The sequence below is a fragment of the Arachis hypogaea genome, chromosome 16 (assembly GCF_003086295.3).
Source record: "Arachis hypogaea cultivar Tifrunner chromosome 16, arahy.Tifrunner.gnm2.J5K5, whole genome shotgun sequence".
Lineage (NCBI taxonomy): Eukaryota > Viridiplantae > Streptophyta > Magnoliopsida > Fabales > Fabaceae > Arachis > Arachis hypogaea.
Window position 1 is genome coordinate 22277686 of NC_092051.1, and position 23313 is coordinate 22300998.

Here is a 23313-nt window from a genome sequence, read left to right on the forward strand (position 1 = left end):
ATAAAATATTAATTAAATACAATATACATTAAAAGTTTCATAATAATATTATTATAACAAATTTTAAGTTACAAATTATTTAAATTTCATACTATTTAACATACTTATATATCATACATAAGACTCTTATCGATATTATTTTATTTCACAATTTGTAGTTTGTCTACGAAAAATATTTACACCAACAAATGAAGAAGAGTCTATTTATTTAAAAATAATTCTATTAGATGATTAGGTACAAAATAAAAATATTTATTATATTTTTAAAATAAATTTATGAAAAAAATACTCTTATTACTTTTACTATTTATATTTTTTCATTATTTTGTAATACTTTACATATAATTATATCTTAAAATCTTTATAATTATACTTATTTAAATATGCTATTTAAATTAAAGAATCAATTTTGATCATTTTTAGTATTATTTTAAATTTGTATCACTAGAGACATTGTCTTACAGAATGAATTAAAAAAATATTAATAGATATTTTTATTTTATGCTATTTAAATTAATTTTATTAAAAATAACTTATTCAATATATATATACACACAGAGAGAATACATATTCTAAAAATTTTTAATTTTACTATTATAGATGTTATTAAAAAATTATATACATTAAGAAAAGAAGAATAAGTAGATGTCAAAGAAAAATCTACAAAAATACAAAAAATAAAAATTTTTGTGCTACAACATAAAATATTATTAACATATATTTTTATTTTATGCTATTTAAATTATTCTTATTAAAAATAGTTTATTCAATATATTATATCCACATACAATCCAATAAATATTTTACAAAATTTTATTCTTACTATTATAAATGTCATCAAAAAATTGTATGCACTAAGAGAAGAAAAATAAATAAATGTAAAAAAACCCACAAAAAATATAAAAAATAAAGTTTTTGTGCTACAACATAAGAAAATATTATAAATTTAAATTATAAAAAATTTCATCAAATTCTATCAAATTATACCTATTATAAAAAATTTCATCAAATTATAAATTATTAACTCAATAATTATTATATATTCAAAATTAAATTAAAGGTTTTATATCAAAATGCTACAATAACTTTGTGCTATTTGATAGAAAAGTAAAAAAATTATTAGGCACAATTATCTTAAATCCTAATTACACTCCAAATAGCAATGACATTCAAACACCATCTTAATTAAAAAATTTATGCAACTTTACACTTATATTTTAAGTCAAAGTAAATTATTTTAACTATGTTATTAACAATACACTATTACCAAGACATTTGTCCCAATAAAAAATACCGAAACTCAACTCCTATTACAACAAATAAAATAGGTAATAGGGGTAAGTACGATTTTGGTCCCTTAAGTTTAGTGTCAGAATCGAATTCGTCCCTCTTGTTATTTTTTCATTAAAGTCGTCCTTAATGTTTTTTTTCGTATTAAAATCGTCCTTTTTATTTTTTTTGGACAAAAATACCCTTACCACTACCAACATAATTACTTCCTCCACCACCACCACCAACACCAACACCACCGCCACAACCAGCACCACCAGCACCACCACCAACGCCGCCGCCGTCCCCCTCCCCGCTTTCTCCCTCCCCCTCCCCCCTGTCCCCTTCCCCCTCCCCCTCCCTGCCTCCCTGCACCCCCACCCCCACCCCCGCCCCGCGTTCCCTCCCCCTCCCCTCCCCGTTTTCCCTTCCCCGCACCCCCACCCCCACCCCTACCCCCACCCCGCGTCACCCCCCCTCGCCGTCTTTCCTTCCCAGCACCCCCACCCCACCCCGCGTCACCTCCCCCTCCCCGTTTTCCCTTCCCCGCACCCCCACTCCCACCCCGCGTCACCCCTCCTCCCCGTTTTCCCTTCCCAGCGCCCACACTCCCACCCCGCGTCACCTCCCCCTCCCCGTCTCCCCTTCCCCGCACCCACACTCCCACCAGGCGGCCCCACCCCTTCCCCGTCTCTCCTTCCCCCCACCCTCCACCTCCACCACCACCAGTGAAGCAGAAACAAAGCAGAAAATTAACAAATCCAACACAAATTTAACACAAGCAAAAATAGAAAGCAACAAATCAACAAAGAAGAAGAAGAAGGTGATGGTGGTGCGGTGCGGTGCCGGAGGGCGGCAAGACGGTGGCGGGACGGCGGCGGCGGGACGGCGACTTCCCTTCCCCCTTCATCGTCATCATCATCAGAGTTCTGGAGGAGGAGGAGGCGACGACAAGGTCACGGCGGCGATGACGGAGGCTCCTCGGCGCCGTCCCCGTCCCCCTCTTCCCCTCCCCTCCCCTCCCCTCCCCTCCCCCTTCGTTTCGTAACCCTTTTCTTCTCCCACCCCCAACGCGTTTTTACGCGTTTTCTTTTTTTTTTAATTTTATAATTTTTATTATTAAAATAGGATAGGGGTAGTTTAGGAATAAAACAAAAAATTTTATTGAAAAGGACGATTTTAATACGAAAAAAAACATTAAGGACGACTTTAATGGCAAAATAACAAGAGGGACGAATTCGATTCTGTCACTAAACTTAAGGGACCAAAATCGTACTTACCCCTAGGTAATATAACAAAAATTTTATTTATTCAAAACATCGTTTATATTGCTCATTTAAATTCTTCATTGATTATAGGAACCAACTTCACTATCACTAATATCATCAGACCTAGATGACATACAAGTCAAGAGATTAAGGAGAAAGAAAAATAAACGAATCTAAAACACATCTTTGATGAAGAGCATATATACAAAACTAGAACAAAAAAAAGATAATAAATCAAAAAATTTATACGAGTCAACAGTTCAGTAAAAACATGTCTCCACAAGAACATATGATAGGAAGAAAAAAGAAATAACTCCAACAATAATCGAAAATAAAAAAGAAAAAGAAACATCATATAAAAAGATTAAATCTGTCAATTAAAACAAATACAAAAATAAAAATAATAAATGAAGATATAACTCTGTATAACTTCAAATATAAAAAAGTTTTTGTATTATAAAATATTTTAAATAAAAAATACATCAAATTTTATATTAATTTATATATATTTTAATTAATTTTTAAATAATATAATACTTTTAAAGATATATTATATACTATTATTAATTTATCATCTGGCATATTGCGCAATTTCATTCTAGTTATAAAATAACTACCATTTAATTAGAATAAAATGATAGTTGTTTTGTGTTGACTTGACTCTTACCTCGGTCGGCCATAGTTCTAACTTCTAAGTTCTTTCTAAATAAAGAATGCCATAGGCCTTTAAAAAAATGCCACATTTATCGAATTCCTCCTTTAAAAAATGACACCCTCATTCCCCTTCCCTTCTAAATTGCCTTCATCTCTCTTTTCTTCTTTCTTTTCTTTTTTTTTATTCTATTTTATTTTGTTCGAAGACGAACAAACATTTAAATTTAGTATTATCGCTTCACTTGCTCTCTTTTTTATTTCATGGCACCGAAAAGCACTAAGATCTCAAAAAAGAGGAAAAAAAAAAGAACCGACCACTGATTTTTATTATTGAAGGAGATTTCGCTCCAAATTACATGAGAAATATTTTTATGAGGTCACTTCTAAGAAGACTATGATTCCGGAAGTAAAAATTGCACTTCAATCAAACGAGTATCTAGAATTTCAGTTCCAGATTCAGAGGCGATGGTGGTAATTTTTGTGCAACCCGCACACAGAAGTCGCACAATTGATGGTTCAGGAATTTTATGGCAACCTTTGGGTTTAGGGTTTAGTGAGATACCGAAACTATTCAAGGTTTCAGTGTTATTAATCTCACTTTGAGATAGGCAGGAACTTAATTGAACACTCAACTCTCATGCAAATTTACATCTAAAGTTTACATTATTCTCGGTTGCTTGAGGACAAGCAACAATTCAAGTTTGGTGTTGTGATGTGTGAGCATCTTTCTTATCTTTTCCTAGTGAATTTACATTTGAATTTGTTAAGTTTAATCAAGATTTAGGTATTTTAAGCCACTATAAATACTACTTTGAGTTGTGTGCAATTTAGTTTATTTCAGATAGCGTTCCGACGGGTTTGACAGAGTTTAGAAGGAAGAAACGGAGCCTGAACAATCCAAGAAGGTGGCGCCAAACTTGACAATCTCCAAGTTTGGCGCCATGATCATCACAAGGCCTCCATTCGTTGCTGGCATGGTAGTGCCAAACTTGGGAATTCCCAAGTTTGGCGCCAGGATCAATATATGGACACACTCATTCGCGGACAGGGTGGTGCCAAACTTAGTCCAACCCAAGTTTGGAGCCAGCTTCATTTAGGGTGGTCCCCACGTCTCAAGAGAAGCCAGCAACGTAATTCTTCAAGGATTTTTATTAAAATCTTTATTTCATTTACCATTAGAAAGGATATTATTGAGTTTTAGAAAATATATTTTACATTAATTAGGATTAGATATAAAAGGAGAAGAGATATTTGTCTAAGATTTCTTCTTCTCTGCTAGGGTTTACTTTCTCTATGAGCAACTAAACATCCACTGTTAAAGTTAGGAGTTCTGTTTATTCTATATATTAATACTATTGTCATTCTATTTTGATTAATGTATTGATTCCAATTTCAAGAATTCGTTTTCGTTCTTCATCTTAGGGATGAGGATAAATCGAAAGAATAACCCTTGTTCTAATTGAGTTATTGTTAAATCTTGGAAAAGTAATTTACTTGAACAATAGTTTGAAAATAATTTTTTCTAAACACTAATTATCTGGACTTAACAGGATGCGTGATTTATAATTCTCTTATATTTGGGTAATTAGGGTTTTGTGGTTAATAAACTAGAATTGGACTTAAACCTCTAATCGAAATTAAGTGACTAAGGAATTGGCGGTTAACTAAGTTAGAAAAGACTAAATTACAAAGGAATTAGGGTTTAGTCAAATATAGTTTGTCATGAATTGAATCTTGTATGATTAAAATAGTTAGTAAAAAATAGAAATTCAGAAAATAAACAATTCTAAAACCCTAACTGTTTTCTTTCGTAGCTTTCACACCAAGTTTACTGTTTGTCTTCTAATTCTTTGAATTTACTGTTTAATGCAATTAAACTCTGAAAACACCATTTTCTACTTGTCTAACTAAGTGAATCACTCAACCTTTGTTGCTTGGTTCATCAATCATCGTGAGATCAACCCTCACTCACCTAAAATATTACTTGGTACGACTCAATACACTTACCGGTTAGTTTATGGACTTTAAATTCAGCACCATCCAACCTTCATTCTCTTCCACTTGATATCTAGAAGCGGCGTCCCTAAGGCTGTGTTTGGTTTATGTCTTAAAATTATGAAGACATAGACACAAATACACAAGAGTACATAGACACAAGAAGACATTAATTTTGTATTATGTTTGATAATTAAGACATGGACAGAACACACCATTCACAATTTTATTAAAAAATCAATTTTACCCCATTCATTCCAGTATCACCAACACCACTTCTGCCTTTTCATACTCCTTCAAAATCATCACAATTTATCATGGCATCATCATCTTCAAGACCAACACAGATTTTTTCTAATTTTTGGTAATTCTTCATCCAAAATAAAATCAACCTCATAAGCACTGGCGGATCCAAGGGGGCCTAAGGTGGCCATGGTCCCCAATTTTTTTTAAAAATTAGCACTATTAATTTATTATTATTATATAATTAATATATATATTATAGATTAAATATATTTTTATATATTACATACTAAAAAAAATTTACAAGTTAGTAACTTAATATGTATAAATTATATTGTGTATTATAATATATTAGTAGTAATTAAAAAATAAATTTAAAAAATAATAAAAACGTATAAATATATAAATAATTGAAAAGTTATTGAAAATTTTAGGTTTAGATTAATGTAAAAAGTAATAATTATAAAAAAATTTGTTTAACAGGAACAATTGAATAGATTTTTTAAACAATAAAAATTATTAAAATAATATTTTAAAATAAGACGAAGGACGAACTTTTAGTAGATTATATGATTGTATAGGTTGAAAAAGAGAATGTTTTAAAATTTACTTTCAGTTGATAAATTGATAATTTTAGTTATATAAAATATCGCAGACCAAATTCAAAAATACCAAAATCTTAAAGTATGTATAGTTGAATGTTAATTCTTATATAATATAATTATTAATTTTGACCAATATACTATAAATTATATTTTGTTGATTTTTTATTACATTATATTTTAATTTATTTTATATTTAATTTGGCCCCCTCTTATAAAATTTCTGGATCCGCCACTGCGTCATAAGCATAAAAAATTTACCTAAAATTGCTAAAAATTAGCATAACAAACACAAATCTCTATCAATCCAAATACAGAATAAGTTATCACCTCATCCATGGCAAACAACACCACAAATAAAATTTAATCCAAAATTTAATATTTATAAAATAAACAAAAATACTTCAATAACATTCTAATTGAATAATACAAACATTCAAATATTTTATTAAAAAAAATTAAAACAAATACAAATTGAATCTGAGAGTAGAATAAGGCAACAGAATAAATGAAAAAAAAGAAAGAAGTGGAGAAGAATGAAAAGAAGATGAAAATGAGGAAAGATGGAAGGACATGACCAAAAAAAGAAAGAAGTGGAGAAGAATGAAAAGAAGATGAAGAGAAGAACGAAATACGAATGGGGGAGAGCGTCTTCGTTGTTACACAGTCGTTGTTGATGCTGATCGAATGGTGAGGCAGAGAGACTTTCTTATTTGCTGTGACGCTACCTGCAAGGAGAAGACAGAAGACAAACAGTGCCGCCAAAGAGAGGATGGAAGCGACGCCATTGAAACCCAAATCGGGCAACAACAATGGAGGCTGAGAGAGGAAACGAAGAATGGTTGAAGAAAAAAAAATAGGTTGAAGGAATAAAATGGTAAAAATATTCCGTGTCTCAACTTAAAAATGAGTGTCTCAGCTAATTGAAAAGACACAAAATACATATTTTTTGTGGATATCTCCGTGTCATCGTGTCTCTCTTAGTTTGTGTCTCACGTGCCAAACAAAAAACACGTCCCACCGTGTCTCTGTCTTTGGCATATACAGACATCAATCAAACGGTGCCTAAAAAAAACACAAGGAACATGATCTCTATGTTTTCTTATCCTAACCGAATCCCATTTAATTAACCCTCTCCAAATCCCTAATACTCTCCTTTTATATTTTAAATTTTAAAATTTAAATTTTAAATTTTTTAAAAAAATAAAAATAAAAATATTTTATGATAAAAAATTAGTTAATTAAAATTTTTCTGTAATTATTCTAAAAATAAACAAAATTAAAAAAAAATTAAAATTGCAGAAATTAATTAGTACTTAAATTCTAATAATATTAAAAAAATATTTTAATTAAAAAATAATAATATCATTCTTATTTTTTATAATATTATTTTACACATGAATGTTTTGCAATATATTTATATGAATTTATAGAAAAAAGGTGCCATTAATTAAAATAGAAGTGAAAATATCTTATATTTTTAATTATTAATTCTTCTTTTAATTCTAGTACTCATCATAAATTGCAGCAAAATATAAAAATTTTCAATGAATGATCCGAACTATAAATGTAAAGGAGTATTAGGGATTGATAAATTTTGTGATTTGTAGTCATCAATTAACTATTATTGATATTTTTAATGGTATGAGATTTCTTTTAATAGTGTGGGATTATTCATTCTTTTTATAGTTACGTGATGACCAAATTTTAATAAAGAAGAATGTTAGGGAGTCAGCAAGTTTTGTGATTTGTAACTATCAATTAATCATCATTGATATTTTTAATGGTGGAAGATTTTATCTAATAATGTGAAATTACTCGCTTTTCTTTTGATGGTTAAATGCTGGTTAGATTTTAATAAAAACTAGAATGAGACCCACGCGATGCGCGGTGTAACACCCCAACTTTCGACACGTCATGACCAATGTCAATTGTTTAGGTGTTACTTGTCGTAAGGACCTACTTAGCTCTAAACTCGGATTTTAATATAAGCCTTTACAAGTTTCGTGAATAAACTATTTATAATCAAACTTAGTTGTCAAATATAGCACCGAACCTGACTATAATTAAACTCAATAAACATTTATAATCAAACTCAGTAGTCATTTATAATCACATAAACATAAGTTAAGTTTGAGGATACATGCCAAGTATCAAAATAACGAGTACTACACCAAGTTATATTTACAAAGATAAAATTAAAGAAAAACAGTCCCAACCCTCACACGGGTTTCCTAAACTGGAACCGATCTACTAAGATATCCTACCCCTCTAAAAATACTATAAAAGCGAGGAAAAAGTAATACTAAGATCACCAAAAAGAGTAAAAAGTCAGCTAGGTCGATTCTCGGAATGGTCTTCAGCTAGAGTGAATACGTACGACATGCCGGGGTTGAAACGTGGGCGATGTACCGAAACCCGAAACTCAACGGACTTGTCTGCCGAATCCATCTAAGGAGGGGAAAAAGAAAGGAAAGAAGGGTGAGAACCTAGAGTTCTCAGCAAGGTAAAAGGGGAACCTATGGTCTTTGTCTCTAAGTTGTCGCGAAACAGAAAGAAAAGGGAAACAAACACAGAGACTTAAGGCACACACATGCATATAACAAGTAGATAGCATAGACAAAAAGGAAATAGCAGTAAATAATTTACAAGAAGTACATATGCGCAAACAAGATGATGCATGCCTATTCCTAGTGCAGGCCATGAGCTCATACGTCGGTTGTCTACCCGCAACCCGACGCTAGTCGGAGTGAACTTTGAATATGGTCCCTTTACTGTGTCAATTAGACACCTTGGCATCACGGTTACCTGTGTCAATTAGGCCTCATTATAATAACAGTTCAATGTGTATCACAGTAAGGAACAGTGCTATCAATTAGGCGAACATTCCCGCATTAGCAATCTCAGGCTATCCGTTAGGCGGGCACTTTCGCATTAGCAGTTCGGCACAAGGCCCATTCAATATAATTCTTAACTTTTATTCCATTCCTTGTTTCTCATTTTTTTCTTCACTTTATCTCTCAATATCATTATCTTTAACTTTAACCTTTCTTAGGGGCAACTTACATTTCTTTTCATTTCCTAAGTTTGTCTAATCTAAAACCATGTTGGTAAGGTAACTCTAGAGATCTAAATCTTTAATTTAGGTTAGGATTTACTGAATTTGGATTATAATTGAATTTTATACAAGCTTTAAAATTCTGCTATTGCATTTACAAAATTTCGGAAAAATAGACAGCAGCCATGTTTTTTATAAATTCCATAATAATTTCAATTCTAATCCGTTGCTTCTAAATTTTGGTGAGATTACAGTCAACATCCCTAAGTTTCAGAATCCATAAATTTTAGATTCATATCACTTCATTTGATTAATTAATTATCAATTGGAAGTGGATCCCTGTTTTCATAAACCAATTCAGAGTTTCCAGCAAACAACCGACCTTCCAAGTGACTTATCTAAGTCTACAAAATAGATATGAATATGAAACTTGTATTCACTTAAAATAGACTGATAGATATTTAAAATCCTTTTAAAATAAACTCAAAATTCTGTTTAAATTAAAAGTTATAGCGTCTGGAAGTTGGTACTGCAGAACCAGAAGACCAGAAAAATCTGCAGCAACCACTAAACTTCAAAAATTCATATCTTCCAAAACGCTTGGCCAAATTTTCTTAATTTTTTATGGAATATTAAAGACATACAGAAGTTTTACAGAAAAATAATTTCATCTAAAAATTAGGTCTGGACTGCTCCCAAAAAAATTGTTCGTTCTGCTGCTAATTATGCAGATTTTGCAGAATTCTGCACAATGTATTTCCAACAACCTCATGTATCAAATCTCATATTCAAGCCTAGAATTCATCTAAACCCATAATTTTACCTTTTTTTTACTAACTAAAGTTGCTAGCATGGTCAGCACAGCTTTAAAACTTTATTCTCATTAATTTACCCCTTTTTACAAACGCATATTCATAATTCTAATTCACTTTTATGCATTTCATCATAACAGAAAATTAATAAACACTTCTCATCAATCAAACACATGGTAAACCATCCATCATCACCAGTACACACAGCTACAAACAAGATATTCTATATATATCATCCCTTACCTCTCTCCGAGAATTTCACAAACCAAAGTCCGTCCTTTACGATATTAAATCAGAAAACCCTAACAAACATAATTAAAGAGATTTGTCAATTCACAGGGCTAATTGGCCGAGTTGCATGTGGAGCAAAAAAGAGTTCTTACTTTTGTGATGGGCTGAATTTGATTGGTTTGGTAATCAATTAAAAGAATTGAAGCTCATAAGGGTAGAATCTTTAATTTAGAGAAAAACAACAGAACACAGAGTTACTAGTTCTTACCCAATAAGAAGAACACTAAGAAAACCAGAAAGGGAAAGAGGTAGGGTTCCTTCTTTGGCTTCGGGTAACAGCTCTCTTAATGGCCCTTCTCTTTCTTCTTGGTGGTGACGTACGCAGATGATGATGATTTCTGCTGGGTCTTCCTCTTCCTCCTTCTTGGCCACTACTCTTGCTTCCTTTCTTCTCTTCGTGTGATTTTCAAGAAAATTGAGAGACTTGACTCATCTATATATATCTACAGAAGGTGGGAAGAGGTGAGCTGGTGTGGCAAGGCTTCGTGGCCTCTTCCTCTTGCAACACTATATTACAGCATTGATTACATGAAGAGGTAACCATAGTTTCTTTGAAACACGTTCGGTGGTGAGAGGAGAAGAGAAGATGAGTTTAATCAGAATTTTTTTGGGTTCGGTTTATTTAAGGAAAGCATGGTTTGGTTGAACCGGGAAAAGAGAAACCAATCTGGTTTAAGGATTTGGGTTATCAATCTAATATGGTTCAATGATTCATTCATTAGTCCTCTTCAAGAACAACCAAAGAGATTATTAAAATCTTCTGGGAGTACTTGTTCCATAAAATAATTGAATCGGAAAAAGGTTCGTCGCTTGGAAGTACTAAAAGAAAAGTTTTGCGCTATGTGTTCTAATTCTAATTCGTTATATATATATATATATATATATATATAAAGCTATGCATGTTAGCGAACACTGTAAAGAATAAGAAATCACAGGGCTCATGGGGTAGGGTGGTTATACGCGGGGCAGTAAATTAATGATAGTATATAATAAATATTAAAAATTATTATGTTTTGTATAAATAAATTAAATACGTGTAAATTAAAATTAAATTTAAAAGGTGTTTTATTTAAAATAATTTGTAGTATAAAAGATTTGGATGTTGGAGTTGATATTTTTATTTGGTGGTTTGATTTTTACATTTGTTTTAGTTGATGGACTTAGTCTTCTTATGTGGCACTCGTCCTCTTTTTTTTATTGGTTGTTGTTAGTTATGTTGCTTTCTTCTTTCTGTCGTAGGTTCTTGTGAAGGCATGTTCTTTATGAATTGTTGAGTTTGATGCACTTTCTATTGTGTTGTTTGTTCCATCTTTGTATGTATGTTCTTCTTCCGAAGATGTGTCTTAAATTTGTATGATTTTCTTTTTCCTTAATCCCTTGATGGAGTGGTGATTTAATGTCATTATTTTTTTGGAATATCATTAGATTTGAAGCAGTTGTGCTCAATAAGTTTTTTGCTTCGCCATCAAATAGTACAAAAATTGTTATAACACTTTGATCTAAAACCTTTAATTGAATTCTGAACCTAAAATAAGTATTAGGTTAGTAACTAATAATTTGATAGATGAGATTATGAAAAGTATATAGTTACTTTATTGTTGGATATTGTGGTGTTTGATTACATGTGCCACAGATGTAGTTGTTTCCTTTTTTTATGCTTTCTTCTGACACTTTTTACATTCAACATAGTTCCATCCAAATTTGTCATCAATTTCGTTTATAGTTGCTAAAATTATAAAGATCTTTTTCTATTCCAATATTCAATTTATGTTATTATTAGGTATATGATATTTGAGTAAGTATGAATGTATGATGCATGATGTGAGTTTTTTTTTTTGTCATACCTGATCATCAGATTCTCATTGCATGGCCATTAGATCTTTGATAGTTATTCGATTTCTAATCATTCTGCTATGAAAGAATGATACTCTATTGAGTAAGTTTGAGATGTGTAGTTCGAAAATAAATTTTTTGTGCTAAATTTGATGTTATTGGAAGGAATAGTGATAAGAGACTTATATAAGTAGTTTAAATAGTATGAAATTTGAATACTTATAACATAAAATTTATTATGATTAATAATATTATTATGACATTTGTAATATGGATGTTTATTACCTTTAGTGAGTTATTTATAAAAATTAATAAATTAATTGTTGTGGTTATAAATATATTGTATTGTTTATAACGGTAAGATATAATAAATATAGGAATATGAATTACAAATTTATTGTATTGTATTTTTTAGTTTTTTATTTGTATATTTTATTTTTTTGCTGATTTAGAAATAATAGTTGATTTGGCAAGAATTGAGTGGTTGATTCGAAAATTTTGTCAAGTAAGCGATATTACTAACATGGCATTAGTAAGAGGAAAAAAATATCTTAAAAGTAATGTGGGTAAACTTATGCATATACTTTTAATAAAAATACTAGCCCTCTAAACTTGGGAGTGAATCCTCTCCAGTAAAAAATTGGATGGTATTCAATATTTAATTTCACTTTTCATTGTTCTCTCTCTCCTCTTTAATTTTGATCCCACTTATAAAATTAATGATAAGAGATCACACTTTATTCTAGTGTTAAAAAAACTAAAGATGATCTATTTCCCTCTAAACTTTCTCTTTAATAAAAATGTTGACTCTTGACTTTTTTTTTAAAATGTATTTATAAATAGATATATCCGGAAGAAAAAAAAGCTAGCATCGTGATTCGTGAGTTAGTGGCAGGAAAGCACTTCCCCTATGTTCGAAAATCCGTACCGTGTAGAGACATGATTATGAACATTCTAAATTCCAAATTCTAAAGTGTGCTACTACCTTCAAATACCATAGTCCACAGGTCATAATATAATTAATTCCTTACTAATTTAACAATTTAATTAGAAAAAAGAAATAACATGGTTGTTTCGTGCTGAGTGCTGACTTGACTCTTCTTAATTACATGGTCGACTCAGTCATAGTTCCAAGCTTATACACCATTCTTCCCTCCCTCACCAACGCCAACAAAACTGAAACTCAAACTACTCTTCAACATTGAGTCTGCATGTAACGTTTTTTTATCTTCTTACTATATGGTTTTTCCGAACGGATAACGGAAACTTCAAACTTTGGCTTGGGAAACCATTTCTTCTTTTCTAACGGTTTTCGCATGTTTGAGAATTGAGGTTCGTGTTCGTTCCTTTTTCCGTCAACTCTTTGACAGAAATTTTTTTTCAACGATTTGATGCCTTGTGAATTTTTATCACCTTCCTCTTTCTTGGTTTCTCCGAAATCAAACACAGCCTTCGTGCCTGCAAGTTAATTCTGATTCTGCTTGGTTTTGGTTCGTAAGAGTGACTCGTTGATTCTATGTCAGTTCATTCATCAAATTCCTCATCAATACGGGGGATATTGATAATTTACATGTTGTCATACTCTGATATTTTGTTGATAGTTATGAACCCTTTGTTGGAGTTGGTTGGCGTGGCAAGAACGACTTTGGAGATTGAGTTGACTATGTTTTTGACTTTTTGTAACTGTTAGAGCTCGCATTTTCAAGCAACATTCTCAATACTCTCTATAAAGATAATAGATTTCTGCTGATTTTGCAGGCTCGAGAGTTGAATCTTATCTTTCACTGAAAAGAGTGTTTTCTGGGAAGCTAAGTTATGAATGCATGGGAACCAAAATTTGTTCGGTACGTTTGCTCAAAGCCCGGTGTTGCTATATGTATTTTTAACTTTTTATGGTTTTTTTTTTTCTATATTTCCAAGTTCATTACTCCCTTTATTGATCTTAGTTTTTCTAATTGGAACTATGAAATGGCATAGCTGCTAGTAATTAATGAGACTTGATCATGATTGATTTTGGTATATGTAATTATCATTTGAATAAAGAAATTCTAATATAAAAGGGCTGAACTTAGATATATACATACATGACAGGGTACTGTGGTGTCATTTGATATATGTAGTCCATCCTAGTAGTAGGTAAGGCTCAGTTGTTGTGTGATCGACAGATGTTTAATTTACAGGCTACATTTATATTTATCTTCAGGTTTGAAGACTGGAGGTCGACATCATCGGAGCAAGAGAGTTCTGTTAATAATGGATATAATGAAAGAAAAGGTATGCCAAGTGTAGGTGCTGTTTTGAAGAGTATTGGAAGAAAACTGGAGAGTGGTTCCGAAAAGTTCAAGAACTTGAGGAAACCTTCAACTGTTCATCCTGTAAGTGATAGACCAAAAGAGAAACTGGCTTCTAGAAGAAGCAACATTCTTGATCCACAAGGACGAACCCTTGAAAAATGGAACAAGATTTTTGTGATCACATGTGTGATGGCAATCTCTGTGGATCCGCTCTTCTTTTACATTCCAGTGATCAATGACAAAGAGAAATGTCTGAATTTGGATGGCACGTTGCGAATCACCACTAGTGTTCTTCGAACATTCTTTGATCTTTTCTACATTCTTCGCATAATCTTTCAGTTTCGAACAGGGTTTATTGCCCCGTCTACTCGTGTTTTTGGAAGGGGTGAGGTGAACAACAATCCGGTGGCTATAATGAAAAGATACTTAAGTTCATACTTCATCATTGACATCCTCTCAATTATTCCAATTCCTCAGGTATCATCACTGTCCATTTCCTTTTGTGTAGCCAAAATGAAAAGACTTTCCAGTTCACTTTGATATTGTTTTAACACTTCAGGTGCTGGTTTTAGCTGTAACTCCAAAGATGAAAAGCTCACCGTTTTTAGCAAAGGACTTGTTGAAGTATGTAATATTGGTCCAATATGTGCCAAGACTTCTGCGGATATGGCCATTATTCAGAGAAGTAACGAGAACTTCTGGTATATTGACCGAGACTGCATGGGCTGGAGCTGCTTTTAATCTTGGTCTTTATATGCTAGCAAGTCATGTAAGCTGCTTGGATAACCTATTATCTGCTAATTATGATATGCTAAGTTTTCTATGATCACCAAAATCAAAGTTGTTTCTATTACCAGGTTGTTGGAGCTAACTGGTATATGCTTTCAGTAGAATCAGAGGCAAGATGCTGGCGCAAAGTGATGGAAAATGATAGGGACTTTAAAGATTCATACCTGGGCTGTGGACCTAACAGAGAATTTGTCATACCACTTCTCAGAAAAAATACTACTTGCCCTTTCATTGACCCTGATCAAAACCAAGACCCAAATGCCTTTGATTTTGGAATATTCAATGATGCTTTAGAATCATCTGTGGTGAATTCCGAAACAGATTTTCTTAAGAAGTTCTTCTACTGCTTTTGGTGGGGTTTACGCAATTTGAGGTTTGTGAATAGTCTTATTTTTTGTGCTAATTGGATAACATCTTGTAATTGATTAGAACATGACCATGACAAAGCCAAAAGCAATAAACTCTCTCATTCTTTTTTACAGTTCTGTTGGACAAAACCTCAAGACAAGCACCTACATTGTGGAGATACTCTTTGCCATCTTCATAGCCATTGCTGGATTGGTTTTATTTGCATTACTTATTGGAAACATGCAGGTATGACTTGGTTAGGACTATTAAAATACATGGATCTCACAAGTCACAAAATTACATGTGTCATTATATGATATCGCTCTGTGGTCACTATTCTTACAGAAATATTTGCAATCAACAACTGTTAGAGTTGAGGAGATGAGAGTCAAGAGGCGCGACGCAGAAAGATGGATGTCTCATCGTATGCTTCCTGAGAGACTGAGGGACAGAGTTAGACGGTATGAACAATACAAATGGCAACAAAATAGGGGTGTTGAGGAGGAGGCATTAATTCGCACCCTCCCTAAAGATCTAAGGAGGGACATAAAGCGTCATCTCTGCTTGGCTTTAGTTAAAAAAGTGGGTATTATCCATAATTATGTCTCAATTATGCATCTTTAATCAACTAATGATGATGAACATGTTATGTTATTTTGTTTTGCTTTAGGTGCCAATATTTGAGAAAATGGATGAGCAGTTGTTGGATGCAATGTGTGATAGACTGAAGCCGGTCCTGTATACAGAAAAGAGCTACATTGTTCGCGAAGGAGATCCGGTTGATGAGATGCTCTTTGTCATGCGTGGAAACCTCGCTTCCATGACAACAAACGGTGGAAGAACTGGTTTCTTCAACTACACGGTTCTTGAGGCCGGTCAGTTCTGTGGCGAGGAGCTGTTAACATGGGCCCTGGATCCTCACTCCTCCACAAATCTTCCCACCTCAACCAGAACAGTAGAAACCATATCAGAAGTTGAAGCCTTTGCTCTCATGGCCGATGACTTGAAGTTTGTTGCTTCCCAATTTCGATGTCTTCAGAACAAACAACTTCAGCACACTTTCAGGTAGACTAACTTTAATTTCCCCTTTGGTTATGCATAATCAGTTACCTTACAGTGGCATAGTCTACTCCACAAGAAACTAGTATAGTTCAAAACCATAAACTTTGTTGTAGTAATTTGCTTGTTTATATATAGTCCCATCAGAGTATGAACTCATCAGCAATCATAACATAGCATATTCAACAATGTGTTGTAATTACCAGGTACTATTCGATGCAATGGAAGACATGGGCTGCCTGTTTCATACAAGTAGCATGGCGTCGATACTGGAAAAAGAAGGTTGAGAGGCAATTACGCGAAGCAGAAGACAGGCTACAAGGTGCCTTTGTAAATGAGGATGAATCCTCTCTAAGCCTTGGTGCAACCATATATGCATCACGGTTTGCTGCTAATGCATTGAGAAACTTGAGAGAAAACAGCGAACGCAACAAGAGAATGCCACAGAGACTACCTCTGCTTCCTCCAAAGCCCGCCGAGCCAGATTTCTCTACTCAGGAACACTAGAGCGCCGGGTTGTGCCTCGCAGTTCCAACCACTTGAATGCAGATACTATTTCTTATACATACAAATTACTTGCAAAAGAAAACTTGGTAAACATGTCCACATTACACAACATTTGTGTGTGAACATGTGTATATGCTGCTTTAATTTTGCAAGGCAAGTATAGTTCATTTGTTGTTCATGATGAAATAACAAATTCATGTAAAATTATGTCCGATAATGTCCCTGATCTGAAAAATAAATTGTAGCAGACATGTATACAAGGAAAAGAATGAAGAGAAATGTATTTTTTTGCAGTTGGCAAGGCAGAGGTTTCATATATATAGAACTCATTTTATTTATTTATTTATTTATTCATGGCTGAGATGTACAGTCCTGGCAATCTCATATTCATATCATATCATATAACTTTAAATTTCCTTCTCATACTTCCAGCTGCTGCATGACCCCAAAAAAAGGGGAAGAAATATATAGTTAGATTATGAGAAAGTATCATGTTAGAAGTTCTAAGTTGCAGTTAGAAGAATATGAATTAAAGAAAAAGACATTACTTGGAGCAGTTTGTTTTCAGGTCAATAGGAGGAATTGTGACAGACACTTCACACAGTTTGGGAAGCAGAGCTACACTTTTAGGATCATACTTGCCTATCTTGGCCAATTCTTGCTTGAGGCACTCACATATAACTGTTCTATCTTTTAGCGTTGCGGTGTCAATGTGTCATCACTCATTTTCTTGATGACGTCTCAGCATTCTTTGTACTGTTTCCTTCAAGATGGGACACGCAAGAGGCGATATCCAGATCACTGGGGGCATGAGATTATTAATGCCTCAAAACCATCAACTTCACAACTTGAAAGGAGAAAGAAAATGGAGACAAGAAGCAGCATGGCTACTCCATCATGAGTGCTTGCTGATTTTGGCATCTTCATTGTTCACAAAGTCCCAACTGAGTGACTATCAATTTTATAAAGAAGTGATTCTTGTAATTTATAATTGGTTAGCTATGAACACACCCAATGAAGAATCGCTACGGCCAATCATATGACTATATCTAGCTGGGATATTCTCTCTATTAAGGCATAGGGTTTGTTTGGGCGCCATTCTGAAAAAAGATTTTTTTTTTCACAAAAGTGAAAGTGATTTTATGTTTAGATACTTTAGTTAAAAGTACTTATTTAAAAGATGTTACTGTTTGAATATAAAAATACAAAAGTACTTTTATAATAATAAAATTACTTAAAAGGACATTCAATCATAAAAGAGTTTATTAATAATAATAAAAGAAAACTAATTATTTATACTAATTTATTTGATCCGATAATCGATCTCTTATATTGTCTCTTATTTCTTCCATTGCCCAAACATCTTATTGTCTCTTAAATGAATATGTTATGTTTTTATTTGTGAATCATTTCAGATTTTTTACTTTTTTATATTTTGATACTAGTATATTTTTTTTATATTTATATATGATTATATTTTATATCAAATCATTAAAGATTTTATCTCAAAATATTACATGATTCTTGCAATAGTGAATTCTTCAAAATATTATATAATAATGCTCCCAAAATATTAGATACAGAATCCTAAAAAATCCCAAACATCAAGCCAAGGTCAACACTGTATAAAATATAATTCCATCTATGAAAATAAAAACAAAAATAAAAGATATCACGTATAATTATAGCAAAAGAAAATAAAAGTTACATTAATTTTGTATGAATTAGTTAATTGACTTTTCATATATTTGAATTCCTAAGTATTGTTATTATCCCAACTTCTTAAAAGTAGATTTTATAAGTTTCCTTTGAGTTGCTAAGGTAACACCAAAGACTGAAACACTTGCTTCCCATTTTCCAGATTATTTGATGTTAATTGTTTGTTGCATACTGTTGCACAATATATGGTTTGGGAGGGGACTTTTGCAGCTAAAAGTTTCAGTCTATCAGCACCAACACATTGTTTCTATCGTAAAAATTAATGCTTTAATATCAAATATCATATGTCTTGAAAATCATAAACCAAAGCACAATGCAACCTGAGATTTGAAAAACTATGATGAAAGGTTCTCCAAACAATGTAATGCGAATAAGAGGAACTACGGTTTGAGTTGGAACCTAGTTCTGAGGTTCAAGGCATGAAGGAGACATTGAATGTATAGTACATTCATTCAGGAAAGAAAAGGGGTAAAAGATGTCTTTTTAAAATTTTAGTAAGGATATTTTTGTTTATCAATGATTACAAAACATCTTTTTTTTAAAAAAAAAAGATCTTTTAAAAAAAAAATGTAAATTGTAACTTTTTAAAAAAGATGTTTTTTTTTTATTTTTCTAATACTTTTACTTTTACTACTAAAAATTTGCCAAACACACTACAAAATAAAAAAAGATCTTTTTTCATTAAAAAAAGATCTTTTTTTTATCAAAATAATGGCACTCAAACATGCACATAAAGATATTGAGGATATTACTTGATTTGTTCCTATTTTATTTTATCTTATTAAATTTGGTTTAATATCAAAATTAAAAATAAATAAATTAATTAATTAACTCAATACAAAATAAATAATGATAGTTTATTTTCTAAAACTAACTAATTAGTTAATTATCAAATTGAAGTTTAATTTTCAAACAAAAAATTATTAATTTTTTATTTTAACTTCTAAGTAATTTTGTTTGTAACAGTTGGTTTTTATCAATAGATTTTTTGGCTATAAATGAAAAATTGTTTATAATTTAATTAAGTTCAACTCTTGAAAATAAAAATAAAAGATATTTTTATAAGTTATATACAGTGAAGAGTATTCTAAAAAAGTTATGGACAATTTCTTTTAATTTTCATATCCTCATCCTCATTATATATAATACACATAGAATAGAAGTATTAATATAGATATTGATGTCTAACAAAATTTATTTTAATATATTTTTATTCTTACTACTCAATTTTTTTACATCCGTTATTAATCCTAATTCTATTTAAAAGTTTAAACTTCTTATGTTTAAATATCTACTTGTTTACATTATGTATTAAAAATGTGAATTGGATGAAAGGATTAATCTAATTTTAAATTTAATTTTATTCATATTAAATGGGATTACCAATCAAACTTCAACCAAATTGAAATGGATTAGATATACATAAATACGGATGGTGGTGTCAATCTTATTCATAAGTGATATGAAAATCAGTAAAAAGACATGAAAATTTAAAAATATTAGATAAATAATTATTTTTATAACTAAATTTAATCACAAAACGATTTTTTTTGGTTTACAATGTCGGTAAAATTTGGATTTGGATCCATTTAAAATTCCGCGAGTTTCATCCTTTTAATTTAGTAGTCCGTTACTAGTTAAGACTTAAGAGTAGTTAAAATTGTTATTATTCTCTTCTTTCTGTCCCTCTCCCGGAAATCGAGATAGGTCCTTTTTCCGAACCCTAATTTCCGTTTGCCCCAAAACTTTTCTTTTTGCCTTTCCTCTTCAAGTTCCCAATTGCTTCTTCTGTCAATTCTGCAATGGAGATGATGGATCACAGAAACAACAGCGGTAACATGTACAATCTGTTCGTCAAGCACTTGGACGGGAAAACCTTAACCCTAATATTCCCTTCTCCAATCCTCTTCGCCAAAACCATAAAGGATCGCCTCTTCGACCTTACCGGCATCCCGCCGCACCACCAACGCCTCGTAACCGGTTTCCGCCACCTCAACGATGAAGGATCGGCCATCTGCTCGCCGGATGGCAGCAACATCTTCCCGACAGTGCGACTCCTTCTGCGGCTGAAGGGCGGCAAGGGAGGGTTCGGATCGCTGCTTCGAGGTGCGGCGACGAAGGCTGGGCAAAAGAAGACGAACAATTTTGACGCTTGCAGGGACATGAGTGGGAGAAGGCTGAGGCACGTGAACGCGGAGAAGAGGCTGGAGGAGTGGAAGGCGGCGGAGGAGGAGCGGCGGCTGGAGAAGGTTGCGGAGGATTTCCTGAAGAAGCAGATGAAGAAAGGTAAGAAGGGTGCTGGCGATGGAGAAGCTCACAAGTATGTTGCCAAGTATAGGGAAGAGTCTGAGCGCTGTGTCGCCGAGGTTGCAGAGTCTGTGAAGGAGGCTTTGAAGTCTCTCAATGGTAAGAGAAAGGGTTCTGAAGCTGCACTGGAGAAAGCTGATTCTAAGAAGTTGAAGATATGGTAAGTAAATTCCTACTTTCTTCTTTGGATCTTTTTTGTCTACTTGTTTATGTGTAGAATGATTGCGTGATAACTATGCTTGGATGTTTGAATTTGGATTTGGTTTTGGTTTTGTATTCTGGTGATTTGGAAAAGGAAATTATTTATTGATAATCTGATATTTATATTTATATTTATATTTATGGTTTTTTGAATTTTCTAGGATGGGGAAGAGAAAATTGAATGAAAGTGATAGTGACGATTCTGATGAGAGTGATGATGAAGGGGGGAATCAGAAATCCATTGTGTTGAATAGCCAGACTGAATCGGATACTAATAAGGCGGAAGGCAGTTCGGATTCAGTATCTTGTAAGAAACAGAGCGGAGACTCTTCTGGTGCAGGCTCTTGTGAAAGTGGATCTGAAGAGGAGAGAGAAACTGTACTAGAAGGCAAAGTAGAAGCTGTTGGATCCCCGAGTGGCGAGGCCACTGAGGCCAAACTCATTGATGCTGTTGAACCTGTTGTATATGAAGAGATGATGGGGGCTGCTACAATGCCTTGTTCAGAGTCAATAACTGTGATTAGTGTTGAAGATAATGGACATCAGGATTGCAATGCTGCTGTTGGTCAAGCCTCAGATAATCTAAGCTCAGAAAATTGGGCTGGTGCAAGCAAATCGAATGACATGGAGATTGATGAATCTCTTCAGCATAAAGCATTAGTCCATGAAGAAATCTCACCAAGCACTAGCATTCCCGCATTGGAGGAGCCTCTGAATTTTGAAGCTTTTAATTCAGCTGCAGAGCTTGAGGTATATTTTTAGAACATATGATCATCTTGATTTTGATTTTATGGATCTATTATTAATCATTTGATTTGGAAATGCTACTCGGAATTTTGATGTTGGGGAAGTAATACTCCTGATTTATTGAATGTAAGTCTTACGGTAAAACATGTACTTTCAGAATTGTGGTAAAGTTTACGTTACCTGATATCAGTGCTTCAGCTTGTAAATAGAGTTACCATTAGTGCAGTTTTGTTAATTAGAGTGTTAGCTGAGTTAGCAGAGTTAGTTATAGGAGCACTAACTTATCAATAGGTAGTAGTTAGTTACAGATATTTTGGGCAGCAGTAGGTTAGTTGACTTGCTATATAAGGAACATGAGCTAGGAGTCTCAAGTGTTGTTCACCATTCATTTGGCTAAGCATTATTAATTCCATTTGTTCTCTCTCTCTCTCTCTCTCTCTCTCTCTCTCTCTCTCTCTGCCGCATTTGCACCTTCAACAGTTTATAAACCTATAACTGGAATATAACTGTCCAATGTCCATTTCCTTCTGAAATCTGACGTATTCCTGTGTTATGGTATCAACAGGTTCTTGGCTTGGAAAGGTTAAAATCTGAATTGCAATCTCGTGGGCTGAAATGTGGAGGAACTTTGCAGGAGCGTGCTGCCAGGCTTTTTCTTTTGAAATCCACTCCACTGGAGAAAATTCCAAAGAAGCTGCTTGCGAAGAAATGAGCAGCGCTATATGCATCAACCTGAGAAGCTGATCTCTTTTTGTACAGTATCTTATAGCTATACTAGTTTTTCTTTGCAGGCAGAGGCGAGTGTATCTTGACTTGGGAACAGAATAATTCTCGTTTTTCTCCCCTGTTCCTTTTATGAATCACTCTGGCTGTATGTGTATTCAGTGTGAAACCAGTCTAATGCATCACAGTCACGGATAGTTCTAATTTACTCTTAAGAATTAAGATGACTCTAAATTTTCTAATATTTAAATGGCTGATGCTGGCCTTCAAGTTCAAGTACACTGAATGCAGGGCCTAATAAATGATTTGCATGCGAATTTATTCTTTTGGGTTCTTGATAATACTATTAGCAGAAGTATTTAAAATTTTTATTTTATATTAAATGTATTGGAAGTTTAATCGTTTTATTAAAAAAATTCAATCAGTAACCGTATTGTAGAATACAAATTAGCTAAATTTTAACTATGTATATACTGTATAGCTCTTTAAAAATATAAAATTGAATTTTTTAAATTTTTTTTTACTATGAAATATTTTAACTTGCATGAATTTTAATGTCCTTACAGTATAGAATATTTAACTGTAAAATATTTT

The 23313-nt window shown here is 32.9% G+C and overlaps 2 protein-coding genes and 1 long non-coding RNA gene across 4 annotated transcripts; 2 read left to right on the forward strand and 1 right to left on the reverse strand.

Moving 5' to 3' along the window:
* Positions 1-8124: 8124 nt before the first annotated feature.
* LOC112754138 (uncharacterized) lies at positions 8125-10767 on the reverse strand. Its single transcript, XR_003178398.3, has 3 exons — positions 10401-10767; positions 10145-10203; positions 8125-8482 (listed from the first exon to the last, which is right to left on the reverse strand). It is a non-coding gene; the product is annotated as an uncharacterized lncRNA (long non-coding RNA).
* Positions 10768-12892: 2125 nt separating this feature from the next.
* LOC112758441 (cyclic nucleotide-gated ion channel 1) lies at positions 12893-17323 on the forward strand. 2 transcript variants are annotated; one of them, XM_072220032.1, is made up of 9 exons: positions 12893-13032; positions 13784-13869; positions 14229-14796; positions 14879-15088; positions 15177-15481; positions 15591-15702; positions 15802-16038; positions 16127-16521; positions 16722-17323. In XM_072220032.1, exons 2-9 carry the CDS (start codon positions 13841-13843, stop codon positions 17020-17022), a joined length of 2157 nt encoding a protein of 718 aa, XP_072076133.1. In that variant the 5' UTR covers positions 12893-13032; positions 13784-13840; the 3' UTR covers positions 17023-17323. The 2 variants fall into 2 exon arrangements, with proteins under 2 accessions (XP_072076133.1, XP_025662904.1); XM_025807119.3 differs by lacking the exon at positions 12893-13032 and adding an exon at positions 13043-13357.
* Positions 17324-20247: 2924 nt separating this feature from the next.
* On the forward strand, positions 20248-23036 carry LOC112758443 (uncharacterized). Its single transcript, XM_025807120.2, has 3 exons — positions 20248-21208; positions 21411-21999; positions 22562-23036. The coding sequence occupies exons 1-3, from the start codon at positions 20544-20546 to the stop codon at positions 22706-22708; spliced, it is 1401 nt and encodes a 466-aa protein (XP_025662905.1). The 5' UTR covers positions 20248-20543; the 3' UTR covers positions 22709-23036.
* Positions 23037-23313: the final 277 nt, after the last annotated feature.